This window comes from Triturus cristatus, chromosome 9 (genome assembly GCF_964204655.1).
Source record: "Triturus cristatus chromosome 9, aTriCri1.1, whole genome shotgun sequence".
Lineage (NCBI taxonomy): Eukaryota > Metazoa > Chordata > Amphibia > Caudata > Salamandridae > Triturus > Triturus cristatus.
Window position 1 is genome coordinate 1,017,372,282 of NC_140592.1, and position 15,985 is coordinate 1,017,388,266.

At 44.6% G+C, this 15,985-nt stretch overlaps 1 protein-coding gene across 3 annotated transcripts in view; it reads right to left on the reverse strand.

Annotated features, from left to right (window-relative positions):
- The window catches only part of GPATCH2L (G-patch domain containing 2 like), a 376,403-nt gene that overhangs the window by 174,311 nt on the left and 186,107 nt on the right, over positions 1 to 15,985 (reverse strand). For all 3 annotated transcript variants that reach the window (XR_014968871.1, XM_085626692.1, XM_085626693.1), the window contains exon 4: positions 5,792 to 5,968. Coding sequence is in view for 2 of the 3 variants with exons in the window: in XM_085626692.1 (XP_085482818.1) it covers positions 5,792 to 5,968 (177 nt within the window). In the remaining variant the exon portion in view is untranslated. The remainder of the gene's footprint in view (positions 1 to 5,791; positions 5,969 to 15,985) is intronic.

Below are 15,985 nucleotides of genomic sequence, written 5' to 3' on the forward strand. Positions count from 1 at the left end.
ATACACTGTTGTAATCTTCCATGGAAAATTCACCCCCCCAAAAAAAGCATACATGACAGGCCCCTGGCAACTGCCTGACCTTCTCCCATGCAGTATACCTACCTACAAAGACGGGAAGAAATTTTGTTTATTCAGCTATTCCTTGAAGTTTGCAGGGCATTTTTTGGGTAAAATGAATTAGGAGCCATCCAGGTCCCCATTTTACATTCGCAATCCACTGTCCCTCTACATTTCAATGACAACTGGGGTTAATAAAGGGTTTCGTGGATGACACGAAACCCCAGGGCCATAAGCAGCAATCATCTCAAATGCAAACATGTCTGAGTAAAATGAATGTTAAAAATGTACTTTGGCTCAAGCAATATGCCCAACATCACCAGTTAAACATCATTTTTTTCAGGGGATGGTGGGAAATAAAACTTTTGCCACGGATGGAGAATTCAAGCCTGTTATATAATTAAAATATGAGGAAATTGTGCCTCTAGTTATTATTATAAATTTGCAGGGCATTATGGATAAAATAAAGAGGGCCATTTAAACCTTCCTTGATTTGTCTAGGACCCTGGTTTTCAAAAATGTCTGTAATGAGTCGGACAAGTGTATTGTACCAAGGAGACAAATGCTGAAAACATTCCCCAGCCAAATGTCTATGAAGATTTAATTGCTTGGTTGGTTTCATCCCTCTACTGTACGATAAGCACCCTCCACCCCAATTTGTATTGTACTGTTTCAATCGTGAGTAGTGTGGAATCATAAAATTGTAGGCCTTTTGCCACTGGAAGCAAATTATGGCCTTCTGCTTCAGGTACATTTGAGAAAATTGTGTTTTACTAGCCATATGATTATGTTTGTAGGGCATCATGGTTAAAGAATCTTTCTCGTGGATAATCGATCTACCTGCAGATCACCTTTGAACAGACTAGACCCAGAAACATTTGCAATAGCGATCATGTACCGGTAGGTGGCGCAGACTATCTTGATCCGGGAAGCGGAATTGTGGTGATCCCACTGGAGGCATAAAGCAGCCAGCTCAGCAGTTCTCATCAGTTTTTTTGCAGTGTGGAGCAGAGCGACATCAGCTTTTTGTGGGTGTAATGCACTACTAACATATATATATATATATATCACTTTCCACTTCCTCAGTCCTCCGGGACACAATTGCGGCGGTGCACAAAACAGGGTCCGAGGAAATCCTGTTATCATAAAACGTCTCACCAAGTGTATCTCGTACACAGAGGCACTCCTCCCCAAAAACGACACAGCATATCCGAAGTTCCTTCACAAGATTTTAATGTGCTTCAAGCCAAAAGGTTTTACCCAACGCGTTTCGACGAACATATCGTCTTGGTCACGGGTAAGTATCTGTTTGATTTCAACAGTTAAATACCGTTACACAAAAAGAAAAGGACAACGGCACTTTGCACGAGTCTGGCATTCATTAACATCAAAAGAGGACTATTGTTAGTGTCCATGCCTGATTGAAATTTTGGCGGCCATCTTTGAATGGTAATGTACTCGTAATGTTGCCGACTACATTCTCAATAAAGTTATACAATTCATAATTAAGACTTTAGCGGCCATCTTTAAATGGTAACATACTTATAATGTCAACCTTTGTAATTCCATCTTAATAAAGTTATATCTTTCGAAAACAACCGTAACGCGAACAAATAATGACGAGAACAATTGTTAATTCATGTTACTGCAAACATATCAGTATCAGCAATTTACCAATAATAAATTAATCCTCTATTCTCTTTTTTATGTGTCATTCACACATTTTAAATTCATTCAACTTTGTTCTTAGGTTACATTTCCATCGTATTATGGGTCTAAAGCCAGAAGGCACACATCATCATCGTCGTGTCCTACCCAAGTGGGTGAATATTCCCAGACTTAAAATAAATGAATAAAGGAGTGTTCTATCCAAGTGGTTGGCCTGAACTAATATCTGAAAACAAGATATCCCTATAATAATCCTTTCTACTGTACATAATATCATTTTAGTACCAACTTGCATAGTCGATTGACTATTTCTTCTTAATTCAATAACAAGAGTCTTTCAACTTAAATATTGTATCTTGAAACAAGATGGAAATGTAACCTAAGAACAAAGTTGAATTAATTTAAAATGTGTGAATGACACATAAAAAAGAGAATAGAGGATTAATTTATTATTGGTAAATTGCTGATACTGATATGTTTGCAGTAACATGAATTAACAATTGTTCTCGTCATTATTTGTTCGCGTTACGGTTGTTTTCGAAAGATATAACTTTATTAAGATGGAATTACAAAGGTTGACATTATAAGTATGTTACCATTTAAAGATGGCCGCTAAAGTCTTAATTATGAATTGTATAACTTTATTGAGAATGTAGTCGGCAACATTAAGAGTACATTACCATTCAAAGATGGCCGCCAAAATTTCAATCAGGCATGGACACTAACAATAGTCCTCTTTTGATGTTAATGAATGCCAGACTCGTGCAAAGTGCCGTTGTCCTTTTCTTTTTGTGTAACGGTATTTAACTGTTGAAATCAAACAGATACTTACCCGTGACCAAGACGATATGTTCGTCGAAACGCGTTGGGTAAAACCTTTTGGCTTGAAGCACATTAAAATCTTGTGAAGGAACTTCGGATATGCTGTGTCGTTTTTGGGGAGGAGTGCCTCTGTGTACGAGATACACTTGGTGAGACGTTTTATATATATATATATATATATATACACACACACACACACACACACACACACACACACACATATACATACATATATATACATACACATACACCACACACACTTATATTTCATAATGGAGGTAGCCATTGTGGAGTTACATGGGAGTCAGAGCTTCCAAAGGAAGAGTATATTGTGCTCTGCTAATAACTTCAGTGCTGTATGACAAATCTTCACAAAACTTTCCCAAAAAAAGTAAAAGTTCATCCACCGCTGCTCCTTCCTGGAAAGCTTAGGGGTGATCTACTTAACAGGTCACCCAAACCTTTCATAAGAAAAATTATACAATACTGAAAAAACAATTGAACAGAATTACACCTAATGTGTCAGAAAGCCAAAAATCCAGAAAGCTTGTGTTTTATTAGGTGTTATTCTGTTCAGACGGTTTAGAGAAATTAAGGTTCAAAATGTATAGATATATATTGCCACTGGACTCCCGTGGGAAGAAACGTCAAAACGTACAACCTGATTGGTCAGTCACGCAGGATAGTGTGATGTGATTGGCGGCTGCAACATTTACAAAAAAGTTGCAGCTGCCATTTTAGAACTCGGTCCCCAAATCCGAGAAAAAAAAAAAAAAACCTCATAAGGTGCCAGGGTAAGTATTATCCTAACCACCTAGCCCTTGTGTTTTTATGGGCTGGGGGTTGAGCTGCTTGGGCAAAAAATTAAATAAATAAAATCTTCAAGTTTGCTCTGGAGCTACTGCATGAGCCAGTTTGGTCTACATATGCTCGTGGGACCCCCACGGGACCAAATAAAAAATAAAATAAAATGAGGGGTGGGTGTCATGGGCGGATGGCCACTCATGGAGGTGTTGACCGCCTATTGGGTATTGAGTGCATGGCCTGGCAGCCATAAGTAGAACTTGCACTGCAGTGATGCTCTGCTTATGTGCTCACACATTACATCACTAATGACATCTGAAATCTATGTCAGTATATAAAGTCAAAACATTCTAAAATCTCTTCTAATGCTAATAAGCATTATCATACTGCATATCGTCTAACCCCATGGTTTGTTCAAGTGGGTCACTAAAACCAAAACCCTTGCCTACTATTGTAATCTGTGTGATTCCATGTAACAAAACACCTTCCTTTAGGCTTTAGCGCAGTTTAATATCAATCCACTCTTAAAAAGCCTATGACCGTCAACACATGTTTTTCACAATACAGGAGTAAGGCCTACTTGCTTGGTCGTAACTTTTCATTCTAAACAGATCACATCTACAGAATCTGACATGACTTTTCCCACAAGCCTAGTGAAGTGCCCATAATCTGCCAACCCATCAGGCATACATTTATACACTTACAAATACGTACTTAAAACTCTTCCTCAATAGGGCCTTACCAGAACTATCATAGTGAAATTCTATTACCAGGGTTTATAGAGTGAGTGACCAACACCAAAAACCTTTCCTCCAAGTAGTTGAAACTAACATATTTGAGCAGCATGGTTCAGTAGTAACTGGTATCATGAACAAACGTGAGAGTGGTGGCTCAAAAGTGACATTCTTCACAGAGAGAATTAAAAAAGAACCAAAAAACACGGTGGATGAATTTTAGCTGGAGAGTCAAGACGCCACAGGAGACCAAAATGGATCTAAAGTAGCAGAAGTAAGAAAATAGAGACTATCTCATATGCAGACGATATGCAGTTAATTCTGGTCCTAGACAAAAACACCAGAGAGGCGGACGAAAACGTCCGCTCATGTCTTACGGCCACTTTTCAGTGGATGAAAATCAACCACCTAAAGTGCAACCCTGAAAAGACGGGAATACTTCCTCTAGGACAAGGGAACACCTTCTCCCCCGAGATTTGGTGGCCAACTAACACTCCCCCGCCTCAAAACAGTAAAAGTGGTCAGAAATCTGGATATCAAATTTGATGCTACATTATCCTTTAAACAGCAATCTCTGGCAGTCACTGGAACCTGTTTCCAGATCATAAAATCTCTCAAAAAGTTCTTCGAATTACTTCCTATCTCAGCCAGATAGGCAGTTGCTGTGGCCCTAATCACGTCCAGATTGGACTACTGCAACAGCCTGTATGCAGGGGCCAATAAGTCGGTTTTATACAAACTACAAATGGCCCAGCACACAGCAGCACGTCTAGTGCTCAAATGGCCCAGGAGATCGGCGGCATCGGCGGCCTTGGAAGCACTACACTGGCTCCCTATACATTAAAGAGTTCTGTTCAAAATCCTAATCACTTTCAGAATATTTCACTCCTCAGGACCACACTACATTCGACCTAGATTCATGCATTACATTCTCTCCCAGAGTCTCAGATCATCTAACGCTGACCTGTTAAAACCACCAGCGTTTAGATATGTCTCGAAAGGAGGCAAATGGCTCGCAGTGATAGGGACCAAAGCATGGAACCAACTCACCAACCAACTCCGTCAGATCTAATCAGAAACGCTCTTCAGGAAGGCCCTGAAAATCTGGATCTTTTCATCCTCCAATGCATTCTGTAGAACACTTATCTAACTCCTTGCTCCCTAGCAGCTATCCATTTTCTTTTCAGGAATCCGCATAGCGCCATGATGCTCCTCGGAGTGGTGATAGACTGCGCTATACAAATGTCTGTTTACATTACATTACAAAATGGACAGACTAGATCTATGTGGAGGTATTTGTGAAACATTTTTGAGCAGTCCACTCACATATCATGCCGTGGCAGGGGGATTGCATGGTATCAATAACGATTGGAGATTCAATGGTAAGGGTAATGCAGTGAAAACAGAATTCTCAAGACATCAGGTTGTGACAAGGGTATTTGATGATAAATACCTTGCAGTGGCAATGAATGCAGAAGCGGTCATGCAGGGTCTATGAAATTCAAGTAAACAGTAATGGTGTGAAACGGGGATTTATTTCATAAGGTTGTTGTGCAGTGTTACAACACAAGGATCCTGCTGAGAAAAGGGATTGTGAGGAGTTTGCAAGCATTGCTGGGTAGACAATGGTGGATGTGTCCTGCAATGTCTTCACTGAGGTTTATGTATTGTGCTCCAACCATTGACATTCTACCGTCAGTTCTTACCCCTTTGTGCAGGACGGGTGGGAAGCAAGAACGTTGGATCAGGAAACTTGTCCAATCCAGAGTCCATTCTCTCAACATCCAGACGGTGCTCCGCTCCCCATTTGGGCAGCAGGTTAGGGACAGTGAAGCCAGGTACACATTCGGCCTCATAAAACCAGTCGCTCTGCTCGTCATCCCCTGCAAGATAAACAAGCATGGTCATCACCAAGTACCACATTGTTGAAGAAAAAATAACACACACACACCGCTTATCAATAAATGCTAATGATGCAAATATTCAATGACCAATTTCACAAAACAAAAGTCTAAAAGTCCTAACATAAAAAGTTTGCTACCAAACAGTTTTACATTTAGCTTACTGGGTTAGGAGCTATCAACTCAGATTTTCGGCTGTAGAAGGTACATAAACGGCCTTTCTCAGGAAGTCAATAAATGCACGCAATAGTTTCACAATGTGGCAATTGGAGGTCTTGGGCCGTATCAGAAGGGTGTATGCGTGTGCAGAAAGAAGCGAGGTGCCATTTTCGGAAGAAACTGTGCTTGCTACAAAGCAAGCATATCCCAACAAAATAGTTTTGCCAGTTAATGAGATCCAGACAACACAGCTTGAAAAGTTTTAACCACCGTGCTTTATAACCGTAGTGGCCACAGCTCATGCACTAACGTGTACAGCTACAGAGTTAAATAGATGTGTTGTAGACACTGCAATCTCATTGAAAACCGACTCTGAACTCTACTCTGCACCAGTATAAACGTCCAAGACAAAGCTCACAGTGTTCAATCTTCAGACAATTTGGTGTTAACAAATTTGAAAAATTTGCAGAAGCAGCCTTGCTTTCCCAGACACTGAAGGATCCAAAATAAAACTCAGGCCCCTCAATGAAGAAACAACTAGGCCTTTTTACGCTAGAACATAAGGCTTATAACAGAGTGCAGGGTCACTAATCACTGAAATTTAGGGTATGGTTAAAGTGCATGCACATAACTGTTCTGTAGCACAGTGACACTAAACACTCAGTCTCATTGACCGCTCTCAAGATTCTCAGATGCCTGCGTGAGTAGCTCTTCCTGTCCTGGTTGTTTAGGTCTCGCCTAGGCAGCGTACATGCGTTGCTCTAGGAGATGACCTTTAGAAATTGGTCAGCTCTTCTGCACACACTCGTGCATGGTGGTATCCACCTTGCGGGAGCGAGCAGCGGCGGGCGCAGGGGCCATCTTTTTTTTTTTTATGAGCTTTCACGTGCGCACTTGTTTACATTTCCCGGTCACTACCTAGCCGGCTCGGGCGTATGGAAGCAGCGGCGCGCAGGGGCCATTTGTTTTACAAAATACTTGTATTTCATATGCGTTTGGAAGCAGCGGCGCGCGCAGAGGCCATTTGTTTTACAAAATACTTGTATTTCATATGATGCATGTTGTCGGTCTTAAAAATAAATGTTTCATACTTTTAAATGGCGAGCTAAATCGTCTCTTTCTCTCTACCCCTCACTCTCTCTCCCCCCTCACTCTCTCTCCCCCTCACTCTCTTGCTCCCCCCTCACTCTCTCTTCCCCCTCACTCTCTCTTCCCCCTCACTCTCTTGCTCCCCCATCTCCCTCTCTCCCCCCTCACTCTCTTGCTCCCCCCTCTCCCTCACTCACTCTCTCCTCTCCTCTCCCCTCCCCCTCTCTCTCTCCCCCTCACTCTCTCTCTCCCCCTCACGCTCTTGATCTCTCACCCCCCCTCACTCTCTCGATCTCTCACCCCCCCTCACTCTCTCGATCTCTCACCCCCCTCACTCTCTCGATCTCTCACCCCCCCTCACTCTCTCGATCTCTCACCCCCCCTCACTCTCTCGATCTCTCACCCCCCCTCACTCTCTCGATCTCTCACCCCCCCTCACTCTCTCGATCTCTCACCCCCCCTCACTCTCTCGATCTCTCACCCCCCCTCACTCTCTCGATCTCTCACCCCCCCTCACTCTCTCGATCTCTCACCCCCCTCACTCTCTCGATCTCTCACGCCCCCTCACTCTCTCGATCTCTCACCCCCCCCTCACTCTCTCAATCTCTCTCTCCTCATCTCAGCGTCTAGGGCATGGCTGGCAGCTCACATTTCTCAGAAGATCTCTTCTTCGAGGTCTGCAGCATAGATCGTGTGATGATAGATATCTCATTCTTCTGGGAACCCCGCCCTCCCTGGGGCTCAGCCTGTAAGTTATAAATGGTTGAACTCACTTTTCGGCGTGACTTCCAACAGTAAATAAGCGCTCTGCTTCCCCTGAATGTTGGCAGCGCCGCTGGAGCTCAGCTGGTGGTTGTGCTTCCTTGCCTCTGGTTTTCACGAGTTCTGCTGCAGCCAACCAGGACAGTGCAATAGACTCCACTTTACTCTGCCTGTTCCATCATGGCTGCGACCTTGGGGTGCCCCCTCGGATATTTCATACCCGCTTACGGTGGAGACGGCGATTGCTTGCCGAGGTTAAGCGGCGCTGCGATGACTTTCAAGTGGCAAACTGGGAGCTATGCACGTGCTAATTAACAAAAACAGTAATTGGAACTACCACTTAAGCCCTGTCAGTTCACAAGCATCGCTTTGTTTTAGTAGTGCACATTCGCTGTGTTTCACCGATGCACACAGAGTGACCATGTTTATCAGTTCACACTCAGCACTATGTTTCACAAGTGCAGGCACCGTCACATCACGTTATCTTCCTGGCGTCAAAATCCGACTGCAACCCCACACAGTTTGTCCCGGGGCTTCTTTCAGATGTGGGCGTGCCTTCTTGTTTTACTTTGCTTACGCTTTTGCCCTGACCTGTACTGTGGCATCACCCCCTCCACTAGGGATATCGTGGATTCTTACTTTGCTTATGCATTCTGTTGTGACCTTTTTAACTGTTGTGCAACATAAATTAGTTGTAACTTTCTGAGCAACTATTTGTAAAATGCTAGTATAGCTCCAGCTGTTGCAGGCGCTATATAATACCGTAACACTAAAATAAAAAAGAAACTTTTGATTTAAATAAATGTGCTAAAGCTTTCACATACAATAATATAAAACATAACTAAAAACTTATAAGATCCCAAAGGCGAGACCTATTGGCTATGCCAATGGTTGTTTTGCATTCTATGAACTGAAGTGCTTTTTTAGGCCTTGCCTGAGACCGCACATGCAGTGTTGCCTGCACGATATTTTGTTAGTTCATAGGGGGCTTAGATCCTTTCCATTGGTTGACTTCATCACCACTCTTTTTTCCTCACTTCTGTTTGGTCAGCGTGTGACAGCTTCACTTCATCTTCATGTGGATGTCACTCCCGTGGAGCATGGCCCAAGTACTGTTTCCTTTCGCCACCCAGTGTCCTTCCACTGCTCGTGTGCCTTCGGATGTTTTTTATTTTGGTTGTAGCCCTTCATAAGAGTGCATGTGTTTTCAGGCAGTCTACCCCCCTTATTCCCCTCCTGCTCCGCATTGTATTTGCTCCATTGTTGCTGCTTGCCCCATCATTGTTGCCCTGTCATTGCCTGCTCCCATGTTGTTGCTTGCCCCATTGTTGCTACCCGTGGTGTTGTTGTTTGCTTCATTATTCTTCGCACTTTGTAGCTGTTGCCCCAATGGTTATTGTCCGGTTGTGGTTGGAACCCAGTCGTCATGGCTGCATTGTTGATGCCCAGTTGTTGCTTGGTGTTTATATTCCCTAAGCATCATGCTTAGACAAGAGCAACATTTACTTTTGCCTGCTTTGATAAAGGTCTAAATGTAACAACTGAAAAAATGTTTGAATTAACAGGATAATTTGAATTCATTGGACTGCAAACTAGCTTAATACCAGTTCTTGAATGAGCAAAATCTCGCTCTGCTTCTCGTTCACCGTACAAGCACAGCACTGGCCAAGCTGGGCTTCACTCGCTGCCATTTGCTTCAGGAGCTTTGGTAGCAAACCCTGGCAAAGCTAAAAGGTCTTGCCTTTGCGAGATCTTTTGGCTTTGTCAATATTTTTAGCCAGGTTGTTCAGTATGGCTGAAAGTTAACAAAAAATGGTATGACGCCGTCAAGGCTAGACACACTATAGGGTTTTTTATTTTGTTTTCACTTTCAACCATGCTGAATAGCAGCTGTGCTGTTGTACAACCAAAAAAAACTGTGACAAAGCCAAATTGTAGAGCTATGTGGCTTTGTCATTTTTTAGGCTAATTGGTTTTGCCAATTATGAGTGTATAGTGCGTACTATACGTGATGTGTTTTGAAACCTGCAATCTCAATGCACACATTCGTTTCTGTTTTACTTGACAGGAATTTTTAAACTGAGTGGAAATAATCTTAAATTTCTGTAAAAGGGAGGATGTATTACTACCAATACACAGTTTATGTACAGTGAAGATAAAACCACCTAATTCCCAAGCTCGCAGATAAGCAAGGTGTAGGAGCATACTCGTAATAAGCTTTCTGCCACCCTCGCTGATCACCCACACAATGTATGCTTCGATGTACATTCTTCTCATGGTCTGAAAACCGCTTGCAGGGGAAACCAATCCAGTTGCTTGTTAATATCACGTACTGACATTAACCACTCATACGGGATGGTGTACGCTGCAATATCAGTTAATATGAGTAACAACTGAGGTACATCGGTTCGCAGGGACGTAGCTAGCAATAGTGCAGCAGGTGCAGTGGCACCAGAGAGACAAGGTTCTGAGGGGCCCACTCTACCCCAATTATAGTTCTTTTTTATGACCAAACAACATTTCCTTGCTTGCATTAGGGTTCATGGCACCCTTCCTACACCCCTGTCAAGTTGGGCTCCAAATCAGGCTTTACCACTTGAGTGAGGGACGACTACAGTACATGCATATATCAATTCAAAAGTTAATGGGCAAGAACTATTCATGTTAGTAAAATGGAGGATTACAATGCAGCCGCATAACAGTTCGTGGGTACAGGTGCACCAGCCTTCCAGAGGTGGGATGGGTTTAGTATCACTGCTTAAGTAATAGGGAGTATGGGTGAGGTACTTTGATGTGCGGCAGAGGATTGCTAGGAGTGGCTATGACCCAGTTTCTAACAACCTATTGCCGAATTGCTTTTTGCGCCTCATCAACTACATCTTTTCATTAAGGAAAGTCTGGCAGATAGGGCCAATAGAAAAAGAGATACCAGCTAGCTTAGGGTGTTTGGTGCCTCTATCCCAGACAGTGAGGGACCTGGACTCTTGGTGCCTGTGGCTACATTAAAAGAGAACAGCAGTGTTATAGTTAAAGCGACGCCAGGTACCAAACCATCTCAAAGTGGGATAGGCCTTGACTGGAGGGCCTCGGTCACCATTAGAGAGCCACCCAAAGAACGTCCTGCCCAGCTACTGCAGGACTTGGAAGCCTGGGCCAGAAGGAAGAACAAGCATCGTCATGACTGATCCTGCAGCCAACATGGCCTGGAGAAAAGAGCACCACAACAGAGAGGATAATAGCCTGGGGAGTAGTACTGAGACGGCAAGAGGTCTGTGGCCACGCACAAATGTCACAATCCAGAGGAACCACAGGATGAGGCAGACACACTCCGGACTGTAAGAGAAGCAGACGGCACCTGTGTACCTGGGGAGTGGTCATGGTCCCTGGGACTGGCAGAGAGCAGCCACGGGGCTGGGGACTAGAATCCACAGATTCTAGACTATAGGTGATTAACCTTTCACGTCCACTCCCCAGGTTTGACTGCAGTGATACTCAATGTACAACCCAGGGGCCGCCTGCGGGCCTCCTGACCTTTACCTGCTGCCCCCTGGTCAACAGCAGCACAGAGCTATTGTTTACTGCGCTCAGCACAAACATAAAATTAAATAAACAGGCATGCCTTTATTTAAAAGTTAATGTAAGTTAAAGAAAGGAAGTATCTAGGTTGTCCTGCACCGCTTACATTTAGGAGCACCTTAATTTTTAAAGATATCTTACAGCACAAATGTAAAACTATGATAAGGTCTCTTCAAAATTCAAAAAGTATTTCATTAACATGCACAACCGTTTCACCTTAGTATATCAGATTATATCCCAGTGCATTGAGACGTATTTTTTTTTTTATAATGTGGGTTTCCAAACATGAATAAAACATTCATTCTTCTCTCCCACCTCGACAACAATGCCAATAGTGACCTAAAGAGGCAAGTCTGCTGTTTTGTGCTCTCTTTGGGTGCTCTGGGTTACTATTATACATGAAGAATATTATAGTTTATTAAATCAAACACAAGAGAAGGTCTTGTACAGCCCACATCCTGAAATCATGCATTTAGAGGTCCTCTTACATGAGATAATGAAGAAAAAAGGAGAGAAATTCAAATAAAACAATTGCCCAGGATCACGGAATTTGGTATAGTGGGGAAGCCGAGATTAATCCCAAGTCTTCTGGTTTCACATTGGTGTAGTTCAGCCACTAGATAAATATGCTTTGCTTCCCTTATACCCACATTACCACAAACCCCAAATCGGGAACCCCCTTCCTGACCACCACCCTGCTAGCATACATGAGGCCCTCGGTCACATCACAGACCAAACTGTAAGACCCCTGGGAAAATGTTTGGGAGTACCCATAGGTTAGAGGCTTGGAGAATAATGATAACCACTATATGTCTTGGGAGCAGTACAGAGAATAACAAGAAGCCTGTGAGGCAGCAGAAAGATTATAAAGAGTTAGGGAGGGCAGGAAGGGAACACAATAACAATAGAGCAAGAGGGGCAACAAGAGAACAGTGACAAACAACCTGGAAAATGGCTAGAACTGCCTCTGTGCCGCCCTGGGCTGGACTCTTCGATTTGCTTGTTGCTCGCTCGCGAGGCGGGACGGATACAGTGGAGACTCCCGCGACACAGTACGATACCGTCGTCCCTACCTTCCCCCGCCCAGCTTATGAAGTCATTAAGGAGGAAAGCGCAAAGACCCAAATCAACAACGCTGATAGCGCGTTATTTGCACCGGTGGTGCGGCATCGCTCTCTATATTTCATATTTCTTGTGCAATGATTTACTGCGGCCACAACTCCCCGGCTAACTCTACAATTCCTCGATGGAGCCATCGGATTTCTTGGCCTCAAATTGAAGTTATCTACACTTTGGCACGGCTTCCACCCTCCTAAGGTATTTCTTTTTATAGCATCCTTTTCTCCACCCCATATTGGTTTGCTCGTTTTTGCCCCTTTTAATTTCTATAAGATGGCGGCAACAATTGTTAGTCTTGCCTAATATGGCCGAGACCATAAATGGCTCACCACTGTGCCACTACTACGGACATAGGACTATCTCCCACCCCCATAGTCTCTATAGCTAATCTACATAGTTGCTTCCCCCTCTGCCCAGAGCTCCCAACTTCCTCTATAGTCAGTGACATAGGACTACAAGGCTGCTCACTTGGGCAACGGAAACTGACAATGGACTACACAATTGCGCTATTAGCTCAGTCCCAATGAGGCGGCCATCTTAGACTGCTTTTTTCTATACATCTCTAACCTCTTTGGCTCTTAACCTTTACTCTTTTCCTTTTCCACCCCCTTTTTTGCACTTCTCTTCCTTATCTGCAATCTCCACCTCAGGGCTTACATCTGCTTCCAGTTTGCCTTCCCCCACCTTTCCTCTCAGTCCACTTCTACATTGCCCCTGGCTTCAGCTCTCACGCTTCTCCTCCCCCCCCCCCCCCCCATCGCACCCCCCTAGCGCGATTCGCACTGCTTTGGGAGGTTCACACCATGGAGCTTGCAGGTACACACACCTACAGCATCATTTATCCCCCTAACCTCTCTAAACTGTCATCAAAACGTTTCAAGCATCATTTCATAAAACTCCACCCCGAAACTCTCTTCACCGACCCCTATTTCTCTATTCATAGTGGGTTCTCTACCACTGATTTCATTTTCCACACTAAACGAAGAGCCCAATGGAGAAAGGCATTCCTAGCTTCTCTCTCGATCTCCTCTACGAGAAAATCAGCGCATGGGACAGCCTTAAGTATGTCCCCCTCGCAACTTTATCAAGCGACAGCGACCATTACCATTTACAACAACGGCACTATCCTCATCCAATCCACTGACCGCAATTTAAATTTCTTTGACAACATCTTCCCCATCATTAAAAACTGGGTAGCTACATCCCAGCTGCCCTCACAACCCGCTCCCTGCAGCAACACAGGGCAGTTTAGCCCCTCCACCATGACAAACAATTCCTCCCCGCTTCCGCCCTATCCTCGTCCCTCTCCCACTCAATTTTCACCCCTCTCCCACACATCGCGCTTCACCCCATCCTCACCACCCTGCTCGCATCACGCCATCGTCCTGCACACGCCCCAGCCACTACTGGCACCGGTGCCTTACAGCACTCCCCCCCCGTACATCTATAGTCCTCCCGCCACTGCACCTGACCCGTGCTCTCCAAGGCCCAGCACAACGGAGGCAGCCCACGTGCCTCCCTTTGACGGGGTTCATATTCCTCTGAAGCTCTCCGCTCCTCTCCCCACTGTCTCTTTCTCTCCTGCCACCCCCACCTTGCCAGACAAGGCCTTTCCTGACACATACTCCCCACAGCGCAATCTCCCACCCCCACATAGACAGCAGGCTAATAACGTTTCACTTCACCCCCTCTCTGATACCACGCTTCCTTCTGAGCATTCCACCCTACATCCTATCCCCACACCTTCTCAACAGCCAGCAACCCCCTCTCTACACCCTCCCACACAGCCATCCTCAGGCATAACACACTCACCAACCTTTCTCCCATCCGCACCAGACCCTAGACTAGAGGATATTATGATCGTCTTGCACCAAATTCAAGCGGAGCTGCATGCGTTCAAGATGATGTTGTCTAAGCACTCATTGCGCTTCTGTCCCTCAACGACCGATAAATTACACGAGTGCCCGGACCTCCTTTCATCCCCCTCTAAAATGCACCCACCAAGCTGGAAAACAGTTCCGTCTCACAACACACTAACACGCCCAAGGCGCAGCACCAACCCGTTTTCAGAGAGTGATCTTCTCTCCCTTCTGCACTCTTACGAATCCTCCCTCCCCAACTCCCTTATGCCCTCTCAGATGACCATCCCGACTATCCCCTTCAACCCTTGCAGACTCGCTACACACACCAACAGAGGAGTCATTGATAACAACCTACGAAGAATCCCCATCACTCAGGACCCATCCTCTTCCCTCATTTCACCCCATCTGAAATGCACCCTGCTAAACTGTAGATCGGCCTCCAGACATGCAGCCGACATAGCTGACCTCATCATCTCTCAGGAGCTGGACATCTTATTTCTAACGGAAACCTGGTTAACAGAATCATCCACCCCTCTCCTTGACATCCTTGTACCACCCAACTACGACATCATTAGATTAGACAGAACGGACAAAATAGGTGGTGGCATAGCTTGTACATCGCAGCAGCATCACCATAAACAGAGCCTTATCGCCTACTTTCACATCATGAGAATACTTGTGTCTGGACAGTATCTACAATGGCAAACCAGTATGCTCATCCCACATCATCTATTATCCCCCAGGAGACAACCTCTTCATCGAACACCTCATGGACTTGATCGCCTCCAACATTGGGAGGCAAAATACCCAAACATTCCTAGGTGACTTCAATCTCCATTGGATCGACAACAATGACTCAGTGGTCAATAGCTTCAAAAACTTCTTGGATGATTTTGCCCTCATCCAATCCTGCAACAGCCCGACACACAAAGGCTCAACCCTTGATCTTATAATCGCCAAATCGGACATCATCCATGTGGACTCGATCCAACCTTGTGACTGGTCGGACCATCATATTATTTCCTTCTATATCAAGGGAACCACGAAACTCATTTCAGCGCAATCCACAAAACCAAAGATCTAGAAAAGTGACTTGAAAAAACTCAATCCCAACTTACTACCCTCCTCCAGCTACAATCTGCTCCAGCCCCCTTCAGTCACCTCTGACGTTCATGTTCTCACCAACCACTATCTCAACTCTATAACTACGATAATTAATGAGGCAGCCACTTTGCAACTTAAGAGAGCTCCCATTAAAGATTCCAAGCCCTGGTACAACGCGCTGCTTAATGAGGACAGACGGGCCCTCAGGTCCTTGGAACGCAACTGGAGATCAGCCCCATCAGCTATCCACCTTAAACTTCTAAGGAAAAAGAGAAATGCATACTACAAAAAGATTAAGCGCACTAAAGCCGACTTCTTCAGCCATCAA